Source organism: Bombyx mandarina, chromosome 28 (assembly GCF_030267445.1).
Source record: "Bombyx mandarina strain Sakado chromosome 28, ASM3026744v2".
Lineage (NCBI taxonomy): Eukaryota > Metazoa > Arthropoda > Insecta > Lepidoptera > Bombycidae > Bombyx > Bombyx mandarina.
The window spans coordinates 1,797,004-1,818,146 of record NC_143233.1 but is presented as its reverse complement, the minus strand read 5'-3'; the positions used below and the strand labels follow the sequence as shown (position 1 = coordinate 1,818,146).

The window sequence follows — 21,143 nt, the reverse complement described above, 5'->3', positions numbered from 1 at the left end:
CAGTGTTGACAGTCACAATAAGTATAGATTTCTAAATTGTAAATGACTAATATTTTGCCAATTGAATTGACTAAATTAATTTCATGCTATTTGGTTAATGTTCCAAATTATTTTCATTTCATTTCAATTCCTATTAACATTTTTCACAAAAAAATATAAAATATTAGGCTGTATGGTATGATACATTTGCCTTTTCAGTTGGAAAAATACAACAACTACTACTACTGACATTTGACAAGTGCTTAATTTCAATAATAGTTTGATGTCACTTCTGTTGCATACCTGCGTGACGTTCTGTAGAAATTTTACCCTCATGCGCCTAAAGAAATTTCACTTCAAAAATAAATATTAGGAGGAACGTTCGTAAAATAAAACAAACATTGAATTTTCATAATTTAATGATGGGTGCAAACTCAATAACATTTATCACAGCAAACAATCCATCTCCAAGATTTCCGTTTAAAACTACAATATAACAAACTTATGAAAAAAAAAAAGAAATGAAATGCATCTATCTTTGTATGAAAATATTAATAGCACTGAACGACAGCAGTTGTCATTTTAGCATGTAACGATCACACGCAAAGTAACAATGTTACGTGAAATATTTATTTTAGATATATTCTAAATTAATTATTGAATCATTTCAAATTTTTATTGCAAGTCTTCGAAATTTGTTGACAAATTTTTAGTGGTAATTTATTAAACTTAAGTATCTTCAGTATTGAACAGTAGGTATATGGTTACCTATGATGGTTACATACGGATTTCAACACATTTGACATTCGTTGTCATTTTAAAATCTGTCAAAAAACGATTCCGTAATAATTGAATTGAACTTCGCTCTATACATTTTATTCATTGTTCTTTGAAAAATTCAACATTGTATTTTATTAGAAAACAAATTAATTTCCAAATATGATTTTCAAGATTTTTTTTTTCTTTCGAAACACTTGCAATAAAAAACAATAATGAAATAAATAGCTTACAAACTACAAACAAAATTCAACTAACTATGCATCGCGTATTACACAAATAATATAATAGAAAAGCGATCACAAATTTAGATTTTTACAAAATTATTTACAGGTATCGTCTTTCGGAAATTCATTACTGCGAATATGAAATATCCTGGAAAACCATTCTATACGTAATATTTTTGTCGAATCATCTGTTTAGTTTCAAATTACTAGGGAGCATTTTTTTTTCTTCCTACAGAATATGTCAGTAACCTCGAGGAGTTATCCTAGCTTCGTCGGACGTGAGGGATAATCATTTAACTCCCTTGGATATTCAAAGAAATGTTGGTGAAATTACTATTGCTTATATGGTCTGATAATTTCAACCGTAAAAATAATAACAGAGTACATACACTGACAATATTAAAAACAAAAAACAACTATTCTATTTTATTTGTGGCTTAATCTACAAAAATCAAGCATCCGGAAGCTACGTAAATACATTTTGGTGGGGCACTAAATAAGATGTTTTTATTAGACATGTAGTTTGTAACAACGTTTTAAGTCTATTTATGTTAATAAACTGCAAAGATAGCTTCAAAAGGAAACCAACATATTACCTATTAACACAAAATGTATTTAATTAAATATCTATTCTATCTTAGATCCCTCATAAAGAATTTACAAACCACACAGCATTAATTAGCTATAACTTAAAAGCTTTATTAAAATCTAAATACCTAATACCTTAATTATGTAAACATTATTTGGTTTTAATTCAGTTCAAATTTTTTATTTGTAATTTTATAAATTTTTCTCTTTCAAACTCTTTTCTGACGTTTGCACCTTTAGAATTATAGACCCATTTCGAAATTTTTGAATATCGATTTTAATTTAAAAATGGACCTAGAGCATTTATTTTCAGAGAATCATATTAAATGACCAAAAGACCAAAAGTAGCTTAAAACGGGACAAACTTATCCATCGATCTCTTTCACTCCGTCCCCTTCCTCTACGTCTTTTCGATTTGAAAACTATACGTTTTTCAAAAAAACACATTTTTTTTATTGGGTCTCTATAATTCTTAAACGTGCTAGTTATTCGAACGCTTACGATTTCGGATAATTCACTGGTAATTAAACACTGCGATGGAAATGCTATTTGTTGACATTCACCTATACGAAAGTTAAAAAGACAATTGTATTTGGAAAATAGACTTCCACAATTTTACAAGAAAAAGTTGTTGAACAACCGCCAATAACAATACAAATAACATTTTATTTAACCATTTTATTTCACAATTATTCACATTTTAAGTTTTCATAATTATGAACTGTTTTAAAGCGTATGTTATGATTTTCTTTTTTTAAATTTATTACAAAATAGCGCTAAGAGTACAATAATATTCTAATAGGCGCATTTGATTCGATATTAAGAAATTCAAATCTCTTGTAAAGGTGTCCCTTAAAAACGTGTTTCCCGCTTTGACATTTTTTTTTAAAATTGTTAAAAGTTAAAAGATATTGATAAAAGTATTTTTTTACAAGGTCAAGGGACTTCATTGCTAACAGCCTGTTCGGCTATGGTAACGTAGAACTTTATTTTTATAGAATCACGGGATGTCACAACTTAAAAGTTTTCAATCGAAAAGCAATTTATAAAGCCCATCTCTCGCTTCAATACAAAGTCAATGAGTCTTCGATTGTTAGCCGACGTTATCGTATGTTTTTTTTGCCCTTATCGAACATACGGCCCACCTGATGGTGAGCGGTTACCGTCGCCCATGGACTTCAGCAATGGCCGGGGCAGAGTCAAGCCGTTGCCTACCGTTAAGTCATTGTTCGCCTCGTGTCGAAGCGCGCATGTGAACCACTTTTATTCATTAACGCCGTCCCGACTGCCGATATCGGCGAATGTCAACTGATAATATCGAAACCATCAAAGCAGTTTATATCGATCTTAATTTAATGTAAATAAACAATCATTATTCTTGTAGTAAAATCGAACAATTTCAACAAATTTTTAACAATTTTTACGTGAATCGAAACGCCAATCACAAAGCGCGACGTCATATGTGGCAAATAATTTTATCATAGACTATCATTTACGGTTTTGTCCCCTACACCGGAATTCCGACCCGGCAATTCTCAAAACTTACAGATTCACTTAAAGATTTTTCGAGACATTCACATTCGCCGCAACGAGTATACCAGACGGCAAAATTGTGAAAAATAATATTAAATATAGAATTAAATTTACACTCACTAATAATTCACGTCCGGTATTAACGAAGCGAAGAACGACATCACGATGACGCGCGCGGCCGCCAGCAGCGACTGGTCGGTCCCCCGCGCCCGCCGGTCGTCGTCGGCCGAACGCTCCTGTTGTCTGTTGTCGTCGGTCGTCGGCTCGTGTTGTCGGTTGTCGTCGGTCGTCGGCTCGCGTCGGTCCGCGTCGGCCGGCCGGGGAGGGCGGTCCGCTTCCTCCGGCCGGTCGTTGGCCGGCTGGTTGCCGCCAGGGTTCAGTTGTAGTTCGCGGAAGAAGCCGATTTGGTGACTGTAATTGATAGAATAAATTAATGTGAATAAATTAGTGTGATGTGCTTTTACTGGTGGTAGGACCTCTTGTGAGTCCGCACGGGTAGGTACCACCGCCCCGTCTATTTCTGCCGTGAAGCTGTAATGCGTTTCGGTTTGAAGGGCGGGGCAGTCGTTCTAACAATACTTGAGACCTTAGAAATCATATCTCAAGGTACCCACCTTGGTACCAAGGTACCGACATTTACGTTATAGATGTCTATGGGTAGGTGGACTGTGAGCTCGTCCACCTATCTATGCAATAAATAAATAAATAAAAGTGTGATATCTGTTGATAACAAACTAAATAGGAATAATAATTGTAAATCATCTAATATGGTATGAGGTAGCGCCCTCTGTGAATTGATATTTTAACTTCACGTATAACGTGTGTTCTATCTCATTTTCGTTTCATTGAGTTTGAAATCACAACGATTCTTAAGACGTTTCACGGAGTATACTCACAGATAGCCGGCGGTGACGAGCAGCGCGACCAGCAGCAGCCGCGCCGGGCTCCCGTACAGGTACACGAGCGAGAACAGTATCGCGAGCCGCGAGCCGGCGTACAGGTGGTCGAGCCAGTCGCGGCCCACGGCGCCCCCCTCCTCCTCCGCCGGGGGGGGCGCTTGCTCCGCTGGCCCGGGTGTCTCCGGAGCCGGGGCGTTGGGCTGGGTGTCGTTGTACGACTGTAGCCTGGACACGTGATATTACACCATAAGTATATTGACATACTCGGTTTCCACTTGATATTGGGGGGTTAAACGAACTGGTAGGCATGATCGAGACTTTTTGGTGGGAATGCGAAGAGTGAAGTTGTGTGGTTTGTAACGGTGGTTTATTAACTGTGAAAGTGCACAAATGTGGAAAAATGAAACAAAGCCGCTGAATGTAACTTCTCGGGATCCTCTAAAAAGTCCACTGAAAACGTTTTAGTAAATAATCACCATTTTACGTACTGAGATCCCATATAATCTCACCTCATTTCATGCCATATTTCATATTAATTCAACTTCATTTCATTTCATAATATGAAGTTTCATATAAAAAAGTTTTCATTCAAATTAAAATAAGACTTCACCTAAAGGTCTTAGAAACCAGGTCATAAAATCCCTTCAAAAAAAAAAAGTAGAAATGATCTTTGAATCTAACAGATCTTTCATGTTGGTGTCCGTCAGAAGTAACCCTTTAAAAACTTAAATTTGTGAATACCTTTTTAATTTTAATATAAATAAAATTGTATTGTTAAAGCTTGTTTGACTTTATAAGTTTCGTTAGCATTATACGTAATTAGCATTATACGTAGTGGATTCTACTTCATATAAGCGTCATTGGAGCATTGTAAACAGTTTATGCACAGCTGTCAGAAATGTAAATCGAAATATGTAAATAAATATTTGAATATTTCGAAAAATTACAAATTTTAAAAATATTTGAATAACTTCGTTGTGTATTGGTTTGGTAAATATAATAAAAAACTCATTACACATAAAACTATATAATGGTGATGATGCATAGTGATTTTCTTTCTCCTGGTAGTGTTCCATTACTCTATTTTCTCATTTTAATTATATCCTTAATTAAATAAGATCAAACATTAAACCAGCAATGTAGAATGTTACGATTAAATCGAACGCAAGAATACGCAATCACTGATTATAATTATGATTCACACCGGTACGAGTAAAGCATTTATTTTGTCGTCAAAAGCAAAAACAGATATCGAAACAATTAATGCTATGGGGAATGTTCGAGAAGTATTTGCCTGGTACTAGTAACTCCATCTGTTTTCGAATAGAGAACACTAGGCACTAGTGGAAATGTTGCGGAAAATATAAGACATAGTTGTCAATGTGTCAATTATAAATTTAGCATAGACGACATTACGGTAGCTGCTTAATAATCAGTTCTACTCTAATGATGAAGCGAAATAAATTAATTGTTATATTAAAGGCTTCCTTAAGTGTCGTAAAAAAATAATTTATTTAGTACTAGCCATACTCGCCCGCTTCGCTGGGCATTTAAAATTAACATTATTAATTATTGTCATTATAATTAGGGAGTCCAACACTCATATAAATAATTATATGAGTATTCCATTAAGTACATGTATTTTCTACATGGATACCAAGTTTCAAGTCAATCGGATTCAGTAGTTATAACGGAACATCCGTATAAACCACTGTAGATTTATATATTAGTATAGATTTCGGTGAAGAGTTTTATTCATTCCTAGCCTTTAACAATATTACTGCACAACAAAATATAATTTACAAGAATTAAATTAGTTTTTTTAATTCCGTAATTAACAATTAAATCGAGCCGATCCATTCATTTATCGATAGAGTGAATAAAGAGTTTTACTATGTTTTTCTTCATACATTAAAAGCCATCAATGTACCTTATTAGGTCATATGTGTTTTTAAACTGTAGATCGATCGTGTTATCATTCACGGTCTGTTAACCCCATTTTATAGAATAGCGTCGTTGGAACATGATAAAAATTCAAGGACCCGATCGGATCAGCGCGGATCCGACATAACTTAGCGAAGATCTTTTTTTTTTATTGCTTTGATGGGTGGACGATCTCACAGCCCACCTGGTGTTAAGTGGTTACTGGAGCCCATAGACATCTACAACGTAAATGCGCCACCCACCCCGAGACAAGTTCTAAAGTCTCAAGTATGTAACAACGACTGCCCCACCCTTCAAATCAAAACGCATTACTGCTTCACGGTAGAAATAGGCAGAGTGGTGGTACCTACCCGCGCGGACTCACAAGAGTTCCTACCACCAGTAGATATTCTTATACTGTCTCGCTGGGCTACCACCAGATTTCCGGAGAGTTCGAAGGGCTGAGTACAAGGCCGAGGATCGCTCACCCTACGAGATAAGACCGATACGAAAAAAGGTTTTAGGTTTAACTCTTCTGAATTCTCATCAGCATTATTAAGCCCACAGTCGTCTACAGCTTGGCATAAGTCTCCCCAAGATTCGCCTCAGTGACCGGTCTTCCGCAGCCCGCACTCCTTTAGATTCGCGCGACCTTTAGCTGGTCGTCAGTCCCCTCGTGAGAGCCCAACCCACGCCACGTTTTCCGGTGCGCGTTCGTCACTCGAGGACTTCTGAGTAACCTGCCCACCGCCACTTCAACGTCGTAATCTTCCAGGCTACGTCAGTTATCATAGCGCCATTATTATTTGACAGCCTGTCGATTCGTCATGCATGTTTGAACGTAAGTCCTCATCCTCCTCTTTATCGCTCGCTCATTACTGAGGATCGTGACTTCGCTTCAGTTTGTCGACTGCCAGCCTCCATCGGATCCGGTCAGTTGCCTGGTGTAGTGCAGCGCTAAGTGGTCCTCATATATCAAGTATATACGAGTCCTCCATATAAGCCCTCATAAGTCAAATAACAAAATCGGTTACCAAACGATCAATCTCCTTTCAACCTTACCGACGACGTAACAGCATCGCTGATTGTGTAAAACGTTCAGAGTAATAATTGTGTTTCAGTGAAATTCTACGATTCGCCTTTGAATCCCAAGGTTATAAACCAGCTGACACCACACCGCGAAACGGGACCAATTAAATCGTCAAACGAACAATGCGACATAAAGTGTGTGCTCTGTTTGCTTACGTCTTTAAACAAGGTGTTTAACCGTGAGCATCTATTAAACTCTTGTTTGTTGCAAATGGTAATAAATCGATACGAACTAGACTTCACAACGTTTTACATAGAGTACATTTTAATAAATAGTGCGTCATAATTCACATTGTAAAGGTTTTGAGCAAACAAAAAAAAAAAATCTATTGCATAGCTTTTATCGCGGGCTTTGAGCGGGGCGACCGAATCAAGAAATTCCGTAACGAAAATAAAACCTAACACCCCCGCTTCGCCTACCATGTAGCTCGCGTTCAACACATTCCCACGTTGCGCTTGTGTAGTGTTTGTGAATAAGGGCGCGGCGTGACGTCACACTTCATGTGCATCATGAAAAGTCTGCCCATCTCTCTCTCGCGCGGTCTAGCTTATGAGTATGAAGGGCACAGTTAATGTTTATAAATATAGCGTGGTCTTATTTTATTATTGTTTTAATATTTAATATTAAATAATTGCATAAGTTTATAAAAAATGCTATGTAATAGCTTTAGGTACCGCGGCAGTCCCCGAGTGCTACACGTGTTTTTTTAATGTATTTACGTCGCTTTATTGCTAATTGCAGTTTTTATTTGATTCGCGTAAATAGGCATACAGGCACATGCGTGAACGATTACTGGCAATATTTATTATACACAATAACCGTAAATGTACTCGCCGATCTTCAGACATATAAGCCTTCGTTGTATTGACATAATATCTACTACCTACTTAACCTATAACCTACGTACCGAACACCGAGTAACCTTCAAATTAAATAATTAAATAATTTCCTGATCACCGGTTGCCGTACATAGATAGAAGAGTTCAAGGCCTACTGGCTACGCAGCGATATTTTTTATAACGAATTCACAAAAACGTCTTAGGTTACGTGGAAAAATTTACACCCGTATCTAAAGCCCAGTCGAGACGAAGGATGTTACGGAAATTTAATTCATGACGTATTTGAATATTTTTCGAGTCTGCGAATGAGAATCGTGGATGGTCCAGAGCTTGCTGCTTAGCTGGGATCGATGAGCGATGAAGAGAAAGCCTTCTGACAGCCGTACAATTGCCTTCCAAGGGGGCCTAAAAGCTCAAAAGCAACTGCTACGGGAGTATCCGGTCACCGTCCTCGTCGAACCCGTCGCTTGCGACGAAGGGCTCGACGAGCGAACTAACCCATAGACACAGCCCACTGAGTTTCTCGTCGGATCTTCTCAGTGGGTCGCGCTTCCGATCCGGTGGTAGATTCTGCGAAGCACTGCTCTTGCTAGGGCGGTGTTAGCAATTCTCCGGTTTGAGCCCCGCGAGCTCACCTACACAAGCTAGGGTACGCTGAAATAGCCTCTCAAGGCTATCAGCATAGGTAGGAAAAAAAAAAAAAAAACGGGAGTATACTTCACTGAGCTCTTCACAACCCTTTAAGATCAGGCGAAGATCAATGGGCTGAGGCTATGAGCTAAGGTCGTAGTTCACGAGTATGGTGATCGGTGCCTTTGTTGCTGCTACCAATAGTTTCCAATAGCACTGATAACAGCAGGAGAAGGATCTATGAATCCATGAGCACTTAATACCACTGGAGCATAATCTCTTTATATTATAATATAACAGAAAACCTTGTAGTAATAAACTGGTACTCATGTGCCTAGACTCTAGAGTAATGGTCACTATCCTAGGATGAGTCCTATGTACATGCATTTTTTATGCAAATACCAAAAGAAACCTTCTTTATTGCACTAGATGAGTGAATATAAGATTAAGAATATGTATTAATAAATACTCACATGTTAGTGTACTGCCTTAGATACTCCAAATAAGCTTGTTGCATCATCATCATCTGATTAACTTGGGAAGTGACATCACCCGGAATCTGTCCATCTGCCATATTGTAATTCATGAAATTAGGCCGTCCATAATTATTTGTCAAAGAGGTCAGATAGTTCTGCATTTCAACTGTGTGGTTTTGATCATTCTGCCTTGTTTCCGGTCTGGCTTCCACCGGTCTTGTTGGTTCTGGTACATTCCGGTGCCTGAGTCCTTCAGTTGGCTCCAATTCGACCTTGTCTTGGGGTAATGGGCTAGCCATTTTCCTGGTTGGTGTGCAAACTAGATGCATGGTGTGAGCGATAGTGGTTTCATAAGTTCGGAGAACATCTTTTAGTATTGTGTTATCCTCTAAAAGTTGACCAGAGTATATAATTTTTTGATCATCTGTTCTCTGTAACAAAACGATGAATTCGAATGAATTAAATTTTGTCGACTTGAATTGAGAAATATGTTAATTTCTTATGGTTTTAAAATAATAAAAAAAACAATTATTAATATGTTTTGCTGTATACAATATGCCAGTATTTTTCCTTAAACTGATATTATTCATCATAGTGTAAAAGTTTAATGTAATTTTCATGTTTGGATTACCCCATTGGAATATTTGTGTTAAGAAAGTTTCACTTGACAGAGCATGCAAGATATATAATGCACTTGTTGCTATGAATTGTTTATATTTTGATTTATTTTTGTATGTAGATACACATGTTTGATTAACATTTTTAAATTATCCGTACAAAGTGATGACAAATAAAAATTGTTTATTGCCATAAATTTTTAAATACTCAATAAATGTTTTTAAAAACTAAAAATAAATATTAAAGCTATTTTACTAACATATTGGACTGACTAAAAATTACAATATTCTGGTGTGGTATTTTTATTGCCTTTTACAGCCTTATCAATGTGCACCAAATTAGTGTTATCAAAATTAATTGGTTTACTAACTGACTTTAAAAGATGGTTAGCCAGTTCTATGCAAAAGTGAGTTTAAAAGCAAATTGATTGTGTTTTGTGCTACTTAATTTTTTATTTATTTATAGATACTTTTTAATGGCTCTACTCTTTATTGCCATTACAGATTGCAGTATCACTGCTGATAAGAATTGGCTAGATAAACAGGGTGTGATGTTTACCAAATTGTATTTACATAGCATAACAGAGAAGACTAATAAAATATTTTAAATCAGTACACATTTTAAGGATGGCAATGTCACTTTATCAGATTACTACTTCTCTCAATACCTCATAGTTATGATTAGTTTGAGAGTTAATTGAACACTCAATAACTATAGAACGATTTGGTCATGTAAATATTTTGTGACCTTTAAAATAATATCACTGAAGAGTACATATAACTTCATTAAAATAATCCAACAAAATATAATATTGATATATATTTTTTTTACTATTTATTACTTTATTTTTATCTAATCATGTTATTACGATTTCCAAATTAATGTACTATTGATAGCTTTCTGCACAGAATCTGTAAAGATTTGTGATTTAGATTAAGGATTATTATTACATCATTAATGTTAATTTTATAAAAACTCAATTTTTTTTTATTGCCTTTGTAGGCATACGAACGTACGGCCCACCTGATGGTAAGTGGTCACCGTCGCTCATGGACGTCAGCAATGCCAGGGGCAGGGCCAAGCTGCTGCCTACCATAAATTTGCTTTTATCCATACATTTGCCTTTACCCACAGGCGTAAATAACAAAATAGAAGTAAGGAAGACAACTAGAAATAAAAGCAATAAAGCAATGAAATTACACTTGCTACACATAAACAGCTGTACATATCAATTTATTGATTATTTCTGTAGCAGAATGTGCTAGGAAATTTTTTGATTAACGAGGTTGTATCAAAATTGCTTTAATTCAAATTATAATTCACTTTGAATAGCCTGGTTTCGTTTAATTTGGTCAAAGTTGTTTCTTTTTGCACCGGTGTTAGCCCTAACAACGGATTACATAAACTTATTGCGCCTAATTAATAAAATCTACATTGAATAATTCGTTATTTACCGGTTTGCTTGGATACACTTCGGATAGATGTCCTTTTAGCTGTTTCACGGTCCACGACGATCTGCATTCTATGTTTTGATCCTCGACCTGCTGATTAGGTGCCTTTACAATCAAGGTAACGTTATCTGGTATCATTTTCCAACATCCAACAAAACGTAGTAAGATAAATTTGTGAAATACAAAACGCGTAATCGATTATACAAAATAATCACACTTTTTAATTTTACTTCAATAATTAGTTGACGTAATTACTGTCTTTTTTTTAAATTTATTTCCACAATCTTTGTGTAACACGTAATGTCTATCTTGAGTAGTTTTAAACTAAATGTAAATAAATACTGTGGTAATGAAGGAGTACTTGTCAATTTGGTCATAAAATTATCTGTCCACTCCCGATTGGTCCAACTTTAATAATGACGTCATAAAAATTCTTGATTGAATCTTTGATATAATTAGGTGGTAGATATTGTGTTATTGCAAAATTACTGAACGTAATTGGATAGTTGCATAAGATTTAAATCCACGACCAATGAAATGATTAATTTAATAAATCTTGGTTGAAGTTCTTATTTTGTTTATTGTTTTTTAAGGTATTTTAGGACCTGGTAAGTAAGATCTTTAGGTCAAGTCTTATTTTAAATTTAATGAAAACTTTTTTATATGAAAATTGATACTATGAAATGAAATGAAGTTTATTAATATGAAACATGGCATGAAATGAAATGAAAAGGAAATGAGATGAGATGATATGGGATAAAATATAATCTCAGTAAAATGGTGGTCATTTACTGAAAAATGTTCAGTGGACTTTTTGGAAGATCCGAGAAGTTACGTCCAGTGGCTTTGTTTTATATTTCCAGATTTGTGCACTTTCATAGATATTAAGCAGTTAAAAAGCCACCGTTATGACACATTTCCTAAATCTTAAGAAACACTAATTAAACAAAATAAAACAAATCACGCAACTTCCCGCCAAAAAGTCTAGCATAAGTGTAATCTATGCCTCATGTGAGGATGTCGAAATATCGACTTACCGGTACCTTAAGTTCGATATATTGCTATTTTTGTGGAATAGTTTTGGATGAACAGTAAATATTAAAAAAAATTAAAATAGATGATTTTTAAAAACCAATAAATTAATTTTTGTCGTATAGTAATCGGCAAACTTCTTGAGCAAATGACCTTGACTGCGCAGAACCGAATTTTAGACCACTTTGGTGGTGAGGGTGAGGCGCGACGGCAGGGGAAATCGTATCGAGCGCGTTATTGGTAGATCAGTCGAACCTTGCGTCCCGCACCGCGCCCTCGTTCCACTTGCTCCCAAAAGTACGCTTGCGTACAGTGGAAAGTCTATCGTTATTAATCGTTAAGTTATTTGTTATAATTGCTTGTGGACTTTGTTGCCATTGCTATTTGTTGAGTGTTTGTTGATTTTTTATAAAACATACACTATGCCGTGACAAACTGGTGTAGTACTTAAAAGAAAGGGTAGAAAATTTGTGTACGACGTATATTGCTTCTTTATAAAACAGGGGAAGAATGATATGGAAAAATTAAAACAGACTTCGGAAGCAACAAAAACATCAGTGAGTACTGTTAGGTGCATTATTAACGAAGCTAAAGGCTCTGGCTTGCTCGCCGTGTTTCGGACTCCGGGTAAGAAAAGATCAGGGAAGAAGAAAGTTACCGGAATGGATAGTTTCGTTCAATCTGTAATAAAAAGATGTAATCATAATAACTACATAACAATCAGCGAAACTCCGTACCGTAGAAAGGCTTCGAAAAATTTAAAGAAGATATAAATTTTAATGGCTCGGAATGAAGCTTACGACGGATTATGAAAGATGGCTTCAGATGGAAAAAAAGAACAGAAAATAATCGGAAGCTGGTAAATGAAAAAAGTAACATTCGATTACTACGAATCGAATATCTTCAAAAAATAATTAATTATAGACAAAAAAGAAGACCGAATCGACCGAGTTGTAAACTACGCCGATGAGCCCTATGTCGACTCATCACGATGATAGCGACTCGGGTGATGAAAACAGTGATGATGATGATGATGGTCAAGATTATGATAACGAAAAAAAAATTACAAATACCAGCTTCGCTTCAACTGAACCAAGACCTGGCAACAGCTCTAGTTTTGACTTAATAGAAGGAATATCTATTTTACCCCAAGATTAAATTATTACAATTATTAACCTATATGTTTTGTTGATGTTCTAATAAATATATAAATAAATACATATGTTGATTTTAATAATTTAATAGCATTATGACGCAGAGTAAGTAATGTTTTTGCACGTGAGTGTACCATGCGCAAACTTACCCCCACTACGTCAACAAATGCTCAAGAAGTTTGCCGGTTATTATACCTGCAATTTGATTAATAATTAAAAATACTATTTGTCATTTTTCTTGATATTAGAAACTATAATTTGATTGATTAAAAATTAAAGTTTTTTATCTAGCAAAGTGAAACTATTGACCAACAATAATCAAATATTTTTTTGTTTGTTTTTTAATTTATTCTCTTTGAATACATCGATTAATATACGGCAAATATTGCAACAGTTGAAAATTTATCGGATTTTGACATCTCTATCGCATAGACTATATAGACAAAACATGGAGAATACTTCCAAAAATAATTAAAGAAGAAATCACTTTGGTTGGTACCTACATGAAACTACTCCTTTTTTTATGGTGTTATGTCCTGGTAACACATGGAAATACCACATTTTACCATATTTTACATTAGCGTAAAATAAAAAAGGAACGGTCAATTAAAAAAACGAAATATAAAATCAGTATTACGAATAAAATGCTATATTTTAACTTACATTAACATACATAATAATATGTTTTTTTTATTTTTATTGCTTAGATGAGTGGACGAGCTCACAGCCCATCTGGTATTAAGTGGTTACTGGAGCCCATAGACATCTACAACGTAAATACGCCACCCACCTTGAGATATAAGTTGTAAGGTCTCAGTATAGTTACAACGGCTGTCCCACCCTTCAAACCGAAACGCATTACTGCTTCACGGCAGAAATAGGCAGGGCGGTGGTACCTACCCGCGCGGACTCACAACAGGTCCTACCACCAGTAATTACGCAAATTATAATTTTGCGGGTTTCACTTTTATTACACGATGGACCGTGGAAGTCAATCGTGAACATTTGTTGAGTACGTATTTCATTAGAAATATTGGTACCAGCCTGCGGGATTCGAACACCGGTGCATCGCTTCAACACGAATGCATCGGACGTCGTTATCTTTTAGGCCACGACGTCTTCATAAATGTGTGTCTCAATAATCGTTGAATTACATTATTTCTGAATAAATCTTATATATATAAAAGAAAGTCGTGTTAGTTACTTCACTTATAACTCAAGAACGGCTGAACCGATTTAGCTGAAAATTGGCAGGGAGGTAGTTTAGAGCCAGGAGAAGGACATAGGATACTTTTTATCCCGTTCGACATCATTCCCGTGTGACTTGACATTTAACGTCAGTCACTATAAAACGTGGTATAACAAAAAAGAATCAGACTTGGAATAACAAAATTGACGTATAATGACAGCTATGTAATGACGTATGGATGACAATTTGATATTTGTAAGAAATCAATAATAAAACTATTTCTATTAAATAAATAATTCACATTATTGCCCAATTGCCCATTCGTATAAACAGTGAAGTGAACTATAAAACTCGGTATGGTTGAAAATTTAAGTTTTTAGGTGAAGTGAAGTTTAATTAATAATGCCTTATTAGAAAACGATAGTCATTGGGATACGACAATCGCTGAAGCCATTATCTCTGCAGCTTCAAGTCAGATACGCACATTATTCGCTATCATAATTTCGACATGTTTTCCATCAAACCCATGTAACCTGTGGCACAAATACAAGGATAATATGTCAGACGATATTTTACATCAAATTCGTGTCAGTTCCAGAAATCACGATATTGAGATGAATGAGGAGATACATAATCGTGCTTTACTCTTGATCGAAGATATGTGTTACCTCATGTGCGGTAATTTATTAATCAGGTTAGGAATGCCAGCACCATATCGTGAAATGAATGACGCATTTAATCGAGAATTGGAAAGGGAACGTGAATATGATCACCAGGAATTAGATTTAGTAGTTCAAACGAATGTACCCCTGTTGAATTACCAACAAAAGGAAGTTTATGATACTTTAATGAAGGCAATCGATGATGAAAATGGTGGTTTATATTTCCTAGATGCCCCTGGTGGAACTGGCAAGACATTCCTCATGTCATTAGTTTTAGCAACTGTTCGGGCGAGATTTAACATAGCGGTTGCAGTTGCTTCTTCTGGAATAGCAGCCACATTGTTAGAAGGATGCCGTACGGCTCATTCAGCATTCAAATTACCGTTAAATCTTCAAACTATTGAAGAAGCAACGTGTAATATTGCAAAACACTCAGCAATGGCCAAAGTTTTAGCGGTATCGAAAATCATCATCTGGGACGAATGCACAATGGCGCATAAACGTGCATTAGAAGCACTTAACCGAACATTAAAAGATTTACGCAATGACTCGAGATGTTTTGGAGGAGCAATGATTTTACTTTCTGGCGATTTCCGCCAAATACTGCCAGTAATTCCAAGATCTACGGCTGCCGACGAAATAAACGCTTGCCTCAAATCGTCAAATCTATGGCGCCATGTGAAGAAACTGCAACTGACAACAAACATGAGAGTTACATTGCTTAATGATACATCTGCTGAAGATTTCTCGGAGCAATTGCTGACTATCGGTAATGGTCAAGTACCTGTCGATGAATCGAGCGGATTAATATAATTTCCAAATAATTTCTGTAATTTTGTCTCATCAAAAGACGAACTTATCAACAATGTATTTCCAGAAATTATTTCTAACTACAAAAATTATGAATGGATGAGTGAGCGAGCAATTTTAGCGGCTAAGAATAAAGATGTAGATGACCTAAACTACATAATTCAAAATAAGATCATTGGAACAATGCATTCATTCAAATCTATTGACTGCGTCACAAATGAAGATGAAGCCACCAACTATCCAATTGAATTTTTAAACTCTTTGGACGTGCCTGGCTTACCACCGCACAATTTACGCCTAAAGGTTGGCTCCGTAGTAATCATGCTTCGAAACATAAACCAACCAAAACTGTGCAACGGTACGCGTTTGGTGGTTAGAAAATTGATGAACAATGTAATTTACGCTACGATAATGATAGGAAAATTCAAAGGTGAGGAAGTTCTCATTCCGAGGATACCGATGATCCCAACCGATATGCCGTTTGAATTTAAAAGACTTCAATTTCCGATACGTCTTGCATTTGCCATGACCATCAACAAATCACAAGGCCAATCCTTAAAAGTTTGTGGTTTAAATCTAGAACATTCATGTTTTTCCCATGGTCAATTATACGTGGCATGTTCACGGGTCGGAAGACCATCTGCGTTGTTTGTTTTTGCGCCTGATAATAAAACAAAAAATGTCGTGTATCACAAGGTACTTAAATGAAGAGCAACCTATGTACTAAAATACAGAAATAATTATGAATGATTGATGTAGAAATTTAATTTCTTTTGTATTTTTTCCAATAAAAAAAAAATCTGCTTATTTATTGACATTAAGGCGGAACAAAGTTCGCCGGGTCAGCTAGTACTTATATATGTTTTACCTTGACTACTGTAAGCGTATTGATTTTGAAGTACAATAGTACAAACGCTTAAATAAATGTACTGGTGCAAGAAATCCGACAGTTTTTTAGCTATGTAAGATAAGGGCTCAGTCGATACTATTATTATGTAGTTACTCGGGTTCTTTTAAAATTATCTTTAAATTCTCACCAAATTCTAACCATTTTAACTAGAGATTCTTTTATTTCATCTCATCCAAAAACTATGGTGTTGTCTGTTATCATTGCCTTTAATTTTGTCCCATTAGGTATAAATTCTAATAGATAATGTAGATTTTCCCACCGTTTAGTATCCAAACTTCTTAAAAACAGTCTGTCAAGTGTACTGGGATCCTAGCGGTTCCGCTCATCACTTGCGATATTGCAGGCAGTTGAAGCACGCTCACAAGGTAAAGATGATGCCACAGTACTCATATACATCATGGCTCTGTTAGCACATCCCACTTCTCCTAGATGAGCCTTTGCTCGCCCGCATGTCCTGGTGAAACTGGAAAGGCCTCTGGCCCACCAGTGATTCCTCATTCATAAAAGAAAAACATGGCTATTGAGTGAACGTAGTGTTAGATGGTTTTTTTCTTCTTTTCTTGCCAGTGAAGTATATCGTCATACTTCAGGTACACAACTACCTGCAAATAAATAGTGTTCAATTTTTTCGTTTAAGCCTTCATTTCTCAGTACAATAGATGTAAAAAGTTGCTTTTTCACCAGCAATTTATGAAAATCCCAAATTACTTTTTACGTATCAATTCTATTCCGTCGACTTCTTCACTATTATTTTGTGGAAGCTGTTGTTGTGATTTACTATCTAAAATTGAAATATTTATTCTATTTATTGCTTGATAACAGGCTAATTGTAAATAAATTACTGGTTTTTACCAAAACCGAAAAAATCAACATCGATATTCAAGGGTCAAATATCGATTCACGGAATCGATTCAGATTCGATTAATCGATCTCAGATAGGCACCCCTGTCTATTACTAATATTAAATTGCAAGCCCTCTGCCACTCTGCCCACTGCCATAGCGACTAAACTAATTTAATAATCTGTGCTTTGTATACAAACAATCTATAATGGGGGTAACAGTGTAAGTGTGCAAATTTAATAAATATAACGTTAATATTGTGTGGTATTCCTATAATTACATTCATAAAAATATACCGCGATGTTTAATACTAATACTAATAAAAGTAATAACTCTATGTAAAGGTAGAAAGTAAACTTCTTGACTTCATACGTGATCTTAAATTCTTCTATAACCTTATCCGGTGTATGAAAACTATCCCCGAATGAAAATACGTGTTAGTGTAGCTTATTTTTGACACAGTTTGGCCAGACTGAAGGAAGAGTATCATTAAAAATAATAACGAAACAAATCTATTTATTATGTTTTTGATACAACTACAAAATCTACCATAAAAAAATCGTGAAGAGTGGATTATATATAATAAACTGTTTCAATTATTAACTTGACAGCTTACAGCAATATCCAGTGCCAGAGAACAAGACCGGAACATATGTAGTGGAGTTACTTACAAAGCGTATCTTAGCATTAGGGGCGACACAACAAGGACAGTTCTTGGTTGATTGTGAGAGTTATTTATCACATCCACTCATGGGTACGTGTTTACTGAATCCAAGCTAAAAGTAAAAAGAAAGATACATTCCACTAAGCGATTTATGGAGAAGTCACATGGCCCATCGCCAATACATGGATATGACATTTTAAAATATTTCAGACATTACAAAAGTGTCAGCTAGTTTATTGTACTTAAAGTCGTCGTGGCCTATGTGGCCCGAAGGTGGGTACCAATTTTCGAATGAAATACGTACTTAACAAATATTCACAATTGACTTCCACGGGGAAGGAATAACATCGTGTAATAAAAATTAAACCTGCAAAGTTATAATTTGCGCAATTGCTGGTGGTAGGACGTCTTGTGAGTCCTCACGGTTACCACCATCACACCTATTTCTGCCGTGAAGCAGTAATGCTTTTTGGTTTAAAGGATGGGGCAGCCGTTGTAACTATACTGAGACCTTAGAACTTATATCTCAAGGTGGGTGGGGCATTTACGTTGTAGATATCTATGAGCTCCAGTAACCACCATCCATCCACTTAACATCAGGTGGGATGAGAGCTCCCATCTAAGCAATAAAAAATAAAATGCAAGGAATTTATAAAAACCAAAGCTAATCGTGTACTTGATAGTTGAATTGAAAAGTTGATGAGATGCTGATACCAATATTTATTATCTTTTCATCAAATTCAGCCAGACCACTTAATGGGTACCATTACTTGCATACGCTTGTGGAGATTAACAATACGAAACACTCTTACCTAAAGCTTTGTCTAATGCTGTTTTTAAAATTTCTGACAGCAAAAACATAACTCAAATATTTCAGGTACAACAAAAACAGTACATATATTACACAACTCTGAGCAGCCTGCGTCTGTGTTCTCAATCCTTGAAAGTGGCACGAAAAATATCCACGTCATAGCTGACGGACTATTTGACTTGTTAATGATGAAGTTGTCTCAGCATTATACTTCTAAGAAACAAACCAAGATCGAGAGCAAAGGACCTAGGTTTGAGCTCGGAGATTTCTGTGTGAAGCTCGGATCAGTTACTATGAATCAGAATTTTAAAGGGATTTTGATTGAGGTGAGTGAATTGAATAATTAGTAAATAGTGTAGATATGTGAACACTTGGAGGCATCCAGAACGTCCGTCAGTATATCTAAATAGTACATAAAGATAGATGGAGAAATACGTTCCTAAAAAGAATACTTCCGTAATATTATGTTAAAAAAATCTTTGTTTTTTATAGATTGCTGTTGTTGTCAAAGTTTTCAAAATTTGCTTAGTTAATATTAGGGACCATGAAAATTATATCATACTTGACATCGGCTACCTTAATACATGAGGTTGAAGTGCCAATTATATTAGATAACTGTTACCTATTCTTTAAAGTGGAACACCTTGGTGGCGTGGTGGTGCTATGTGGCAGAAATATGCCCAAAGGTCATACCTAGTTTTGGGGAATAAATAGGCTTGATAATTATAACAATATGAAGCTATTTTTTTCTATGGAAATTTAATTGTCAGGCATACATTAGGCATCTCTTTTTTTTGAGTTTTCTTAGTATTAGATATTCGAGCTCACTGTCTATCTGGTGCTAATTAATACTCAAAACACATTTTTGGCCAAGGGGTAACGGCTGGACTTTCATATTGTTGCATAGACTAGACTGGATGTGTAGGAGTCAATCTATCAATCAATTCAATCTATCAATTCTCTTATCCCTAACTCTCTGTCATTGCCTCAATATCTCAGACTGTATTGATATTATTCACAGTATCATTAGAATATGTTCTATAATTTCTAGGTAGAATACAGACCATGCGTAATGGCTAATGCGGTCTGGGGTCTACTTCGAGAGTTCCTTCAAGGATTGTTAGGGCCAACTGTTCCGGTCCAACCTCCTCAGCATCTAATAAGCAGAATGAACGAAATATACACTCCAATAGACACAATATATCAGTATTTAGAACATTTCAGTGCTTACAGAAAGACTACAGGGATGAGAACGACATGAACTAAGTTGACTGTTTTGTGTTTTTTTATTAAATAAATATGTACATTTTACTCATTCGTTTTTAGTTGTTCTATGACAAATGTCTGGTAGTTATGTTTTAAGTAGGGACATAGAGTCAAGAGATTATATTAGAAAGTTGTCTCTGGCAGATTGTTAATAATGTTAAACTTGAGAGGTTCAAACTATAAATCTTTCTAATGACATTAATCTGACTAATATTGTTACTATTCTATGTAGTAATCTCGAGGGGTTATTCTAGATTCACCCAACTAGTAGGTGAGATCACGAGGCTCAAACCTGGCGTCGTTGCCAACATGAACCTTAGCAAGAGCCATGCTTCGCAGAATCTACCACCGGATCCGAAACGCGACCCACTGAGAAGATCTGGCGAGAAACTCAGTGGGCTTTGTCTGTGGGTTAATTTACTTGCCAAGCCCTTCGTCGCAAGCGAAGGGTTCGACGAGAACGATGACCGGTGCTTGGAGTACCTAAAAGCACCGTTAGTGGATCGAGAGGATTCGAAATGACGTGTTTTGGGCGACGTCGACTGTTTATCATTCGGTCCGCAGGATCGGGAATGTAATTACCGGCGGCTACGATGAGAGGGTTCTCGTGTTGTGCTGCTTTCTCGAAATGGCGCACTGATGTCGACTGCATATACTTACTGATGGACTCTAGGTCCAGGTCGTCGTGGAGGTCGATGTTTCTGTTGTACCACGGGGCTCCGACGGCTATCCTCCAACAGGATTGAATGATTTGAAGGGGTTTCAAGTTAGTGC

General features: G+C 35.9%; 3 protein-coding genes across 4 annotated transcripts; 2 read left to right on the top strand and 1 right to left on the bottom strand.

Annotated features, from left to right (window-relative positions):
- Positions 1-380: 380 nt before the first annotated feature.
- On the bottom strand, positions 381-12,221 carry Herp (Homocysteine-induced endoplasmic reticulum protein). The gene is made up of 4 exons (XM_028171544.2): positions 11,034-12,221; positions 8,959-9,392; positions 4,001-4,228; positions 381-3,515 (listed from the first exon to the last, which is right to left on the bottom strand). The coding sequence occupies exons 1-4, from the start codon at positions 11,166-11,168 to the stop codon at positions 3,224-3,226; spliced, it is 1,089 nt and encodes a 362-aa protein (XP_028027345.2). The 5' UTR covers positions 11,169-12,221; the 3' UTR covers positions 381-3,223.
- A 2,741-nt stretch (positions 12,222-14,962) lies between these two features.
- LOC149499677 (uncharacterized) lies at positions 14,963-15,880 on the top strand. Its single transcript, XM_089738944.1, has one exon. It carries the CDS (start codon positions 14,963-14,965, stop codon positions 15,878-15,880), a length of 918 nt encoding a protein of 305 aa, XP_089595070.1.
- A 1,820-nt stretch (positions 15,881-17,700) lies between these two features.
- MED20 (Mediator complex subunit 20) lies at positions 17,701-20,414 on the top strand. Of its 2 annotated transcripts, XM_028171589.2 has the most exons (4): positions 17,701-17,850; positions 18,240-18,382; positions 19,170-19,429; positions 20,155-20,414. In XM_028171589.2, the coding sequence occupies exons 1-4, from the start codon at positions 17,837-17,839 to the stop codon at positions 20,362-20,364; spliced, it is 627 nt and encodes a 208-aa protein (XP_028027390.1). In that variant the 5' UTR covers positions 17,701-17,836; the 3' UTR covers positions 20,365-20,414. The 2 variants fall into 2 exon arrangements, with proteins under 2 accessions (XP_028027390.1, XP_089595263.1); XM_089739137.1 differs by lacking the exon at positions 17,701-17,850 and having other exon boundaries at positions 18,381-18,513.
- Positions 20,415-21,143: the final 729 nt, after the last annotated feature.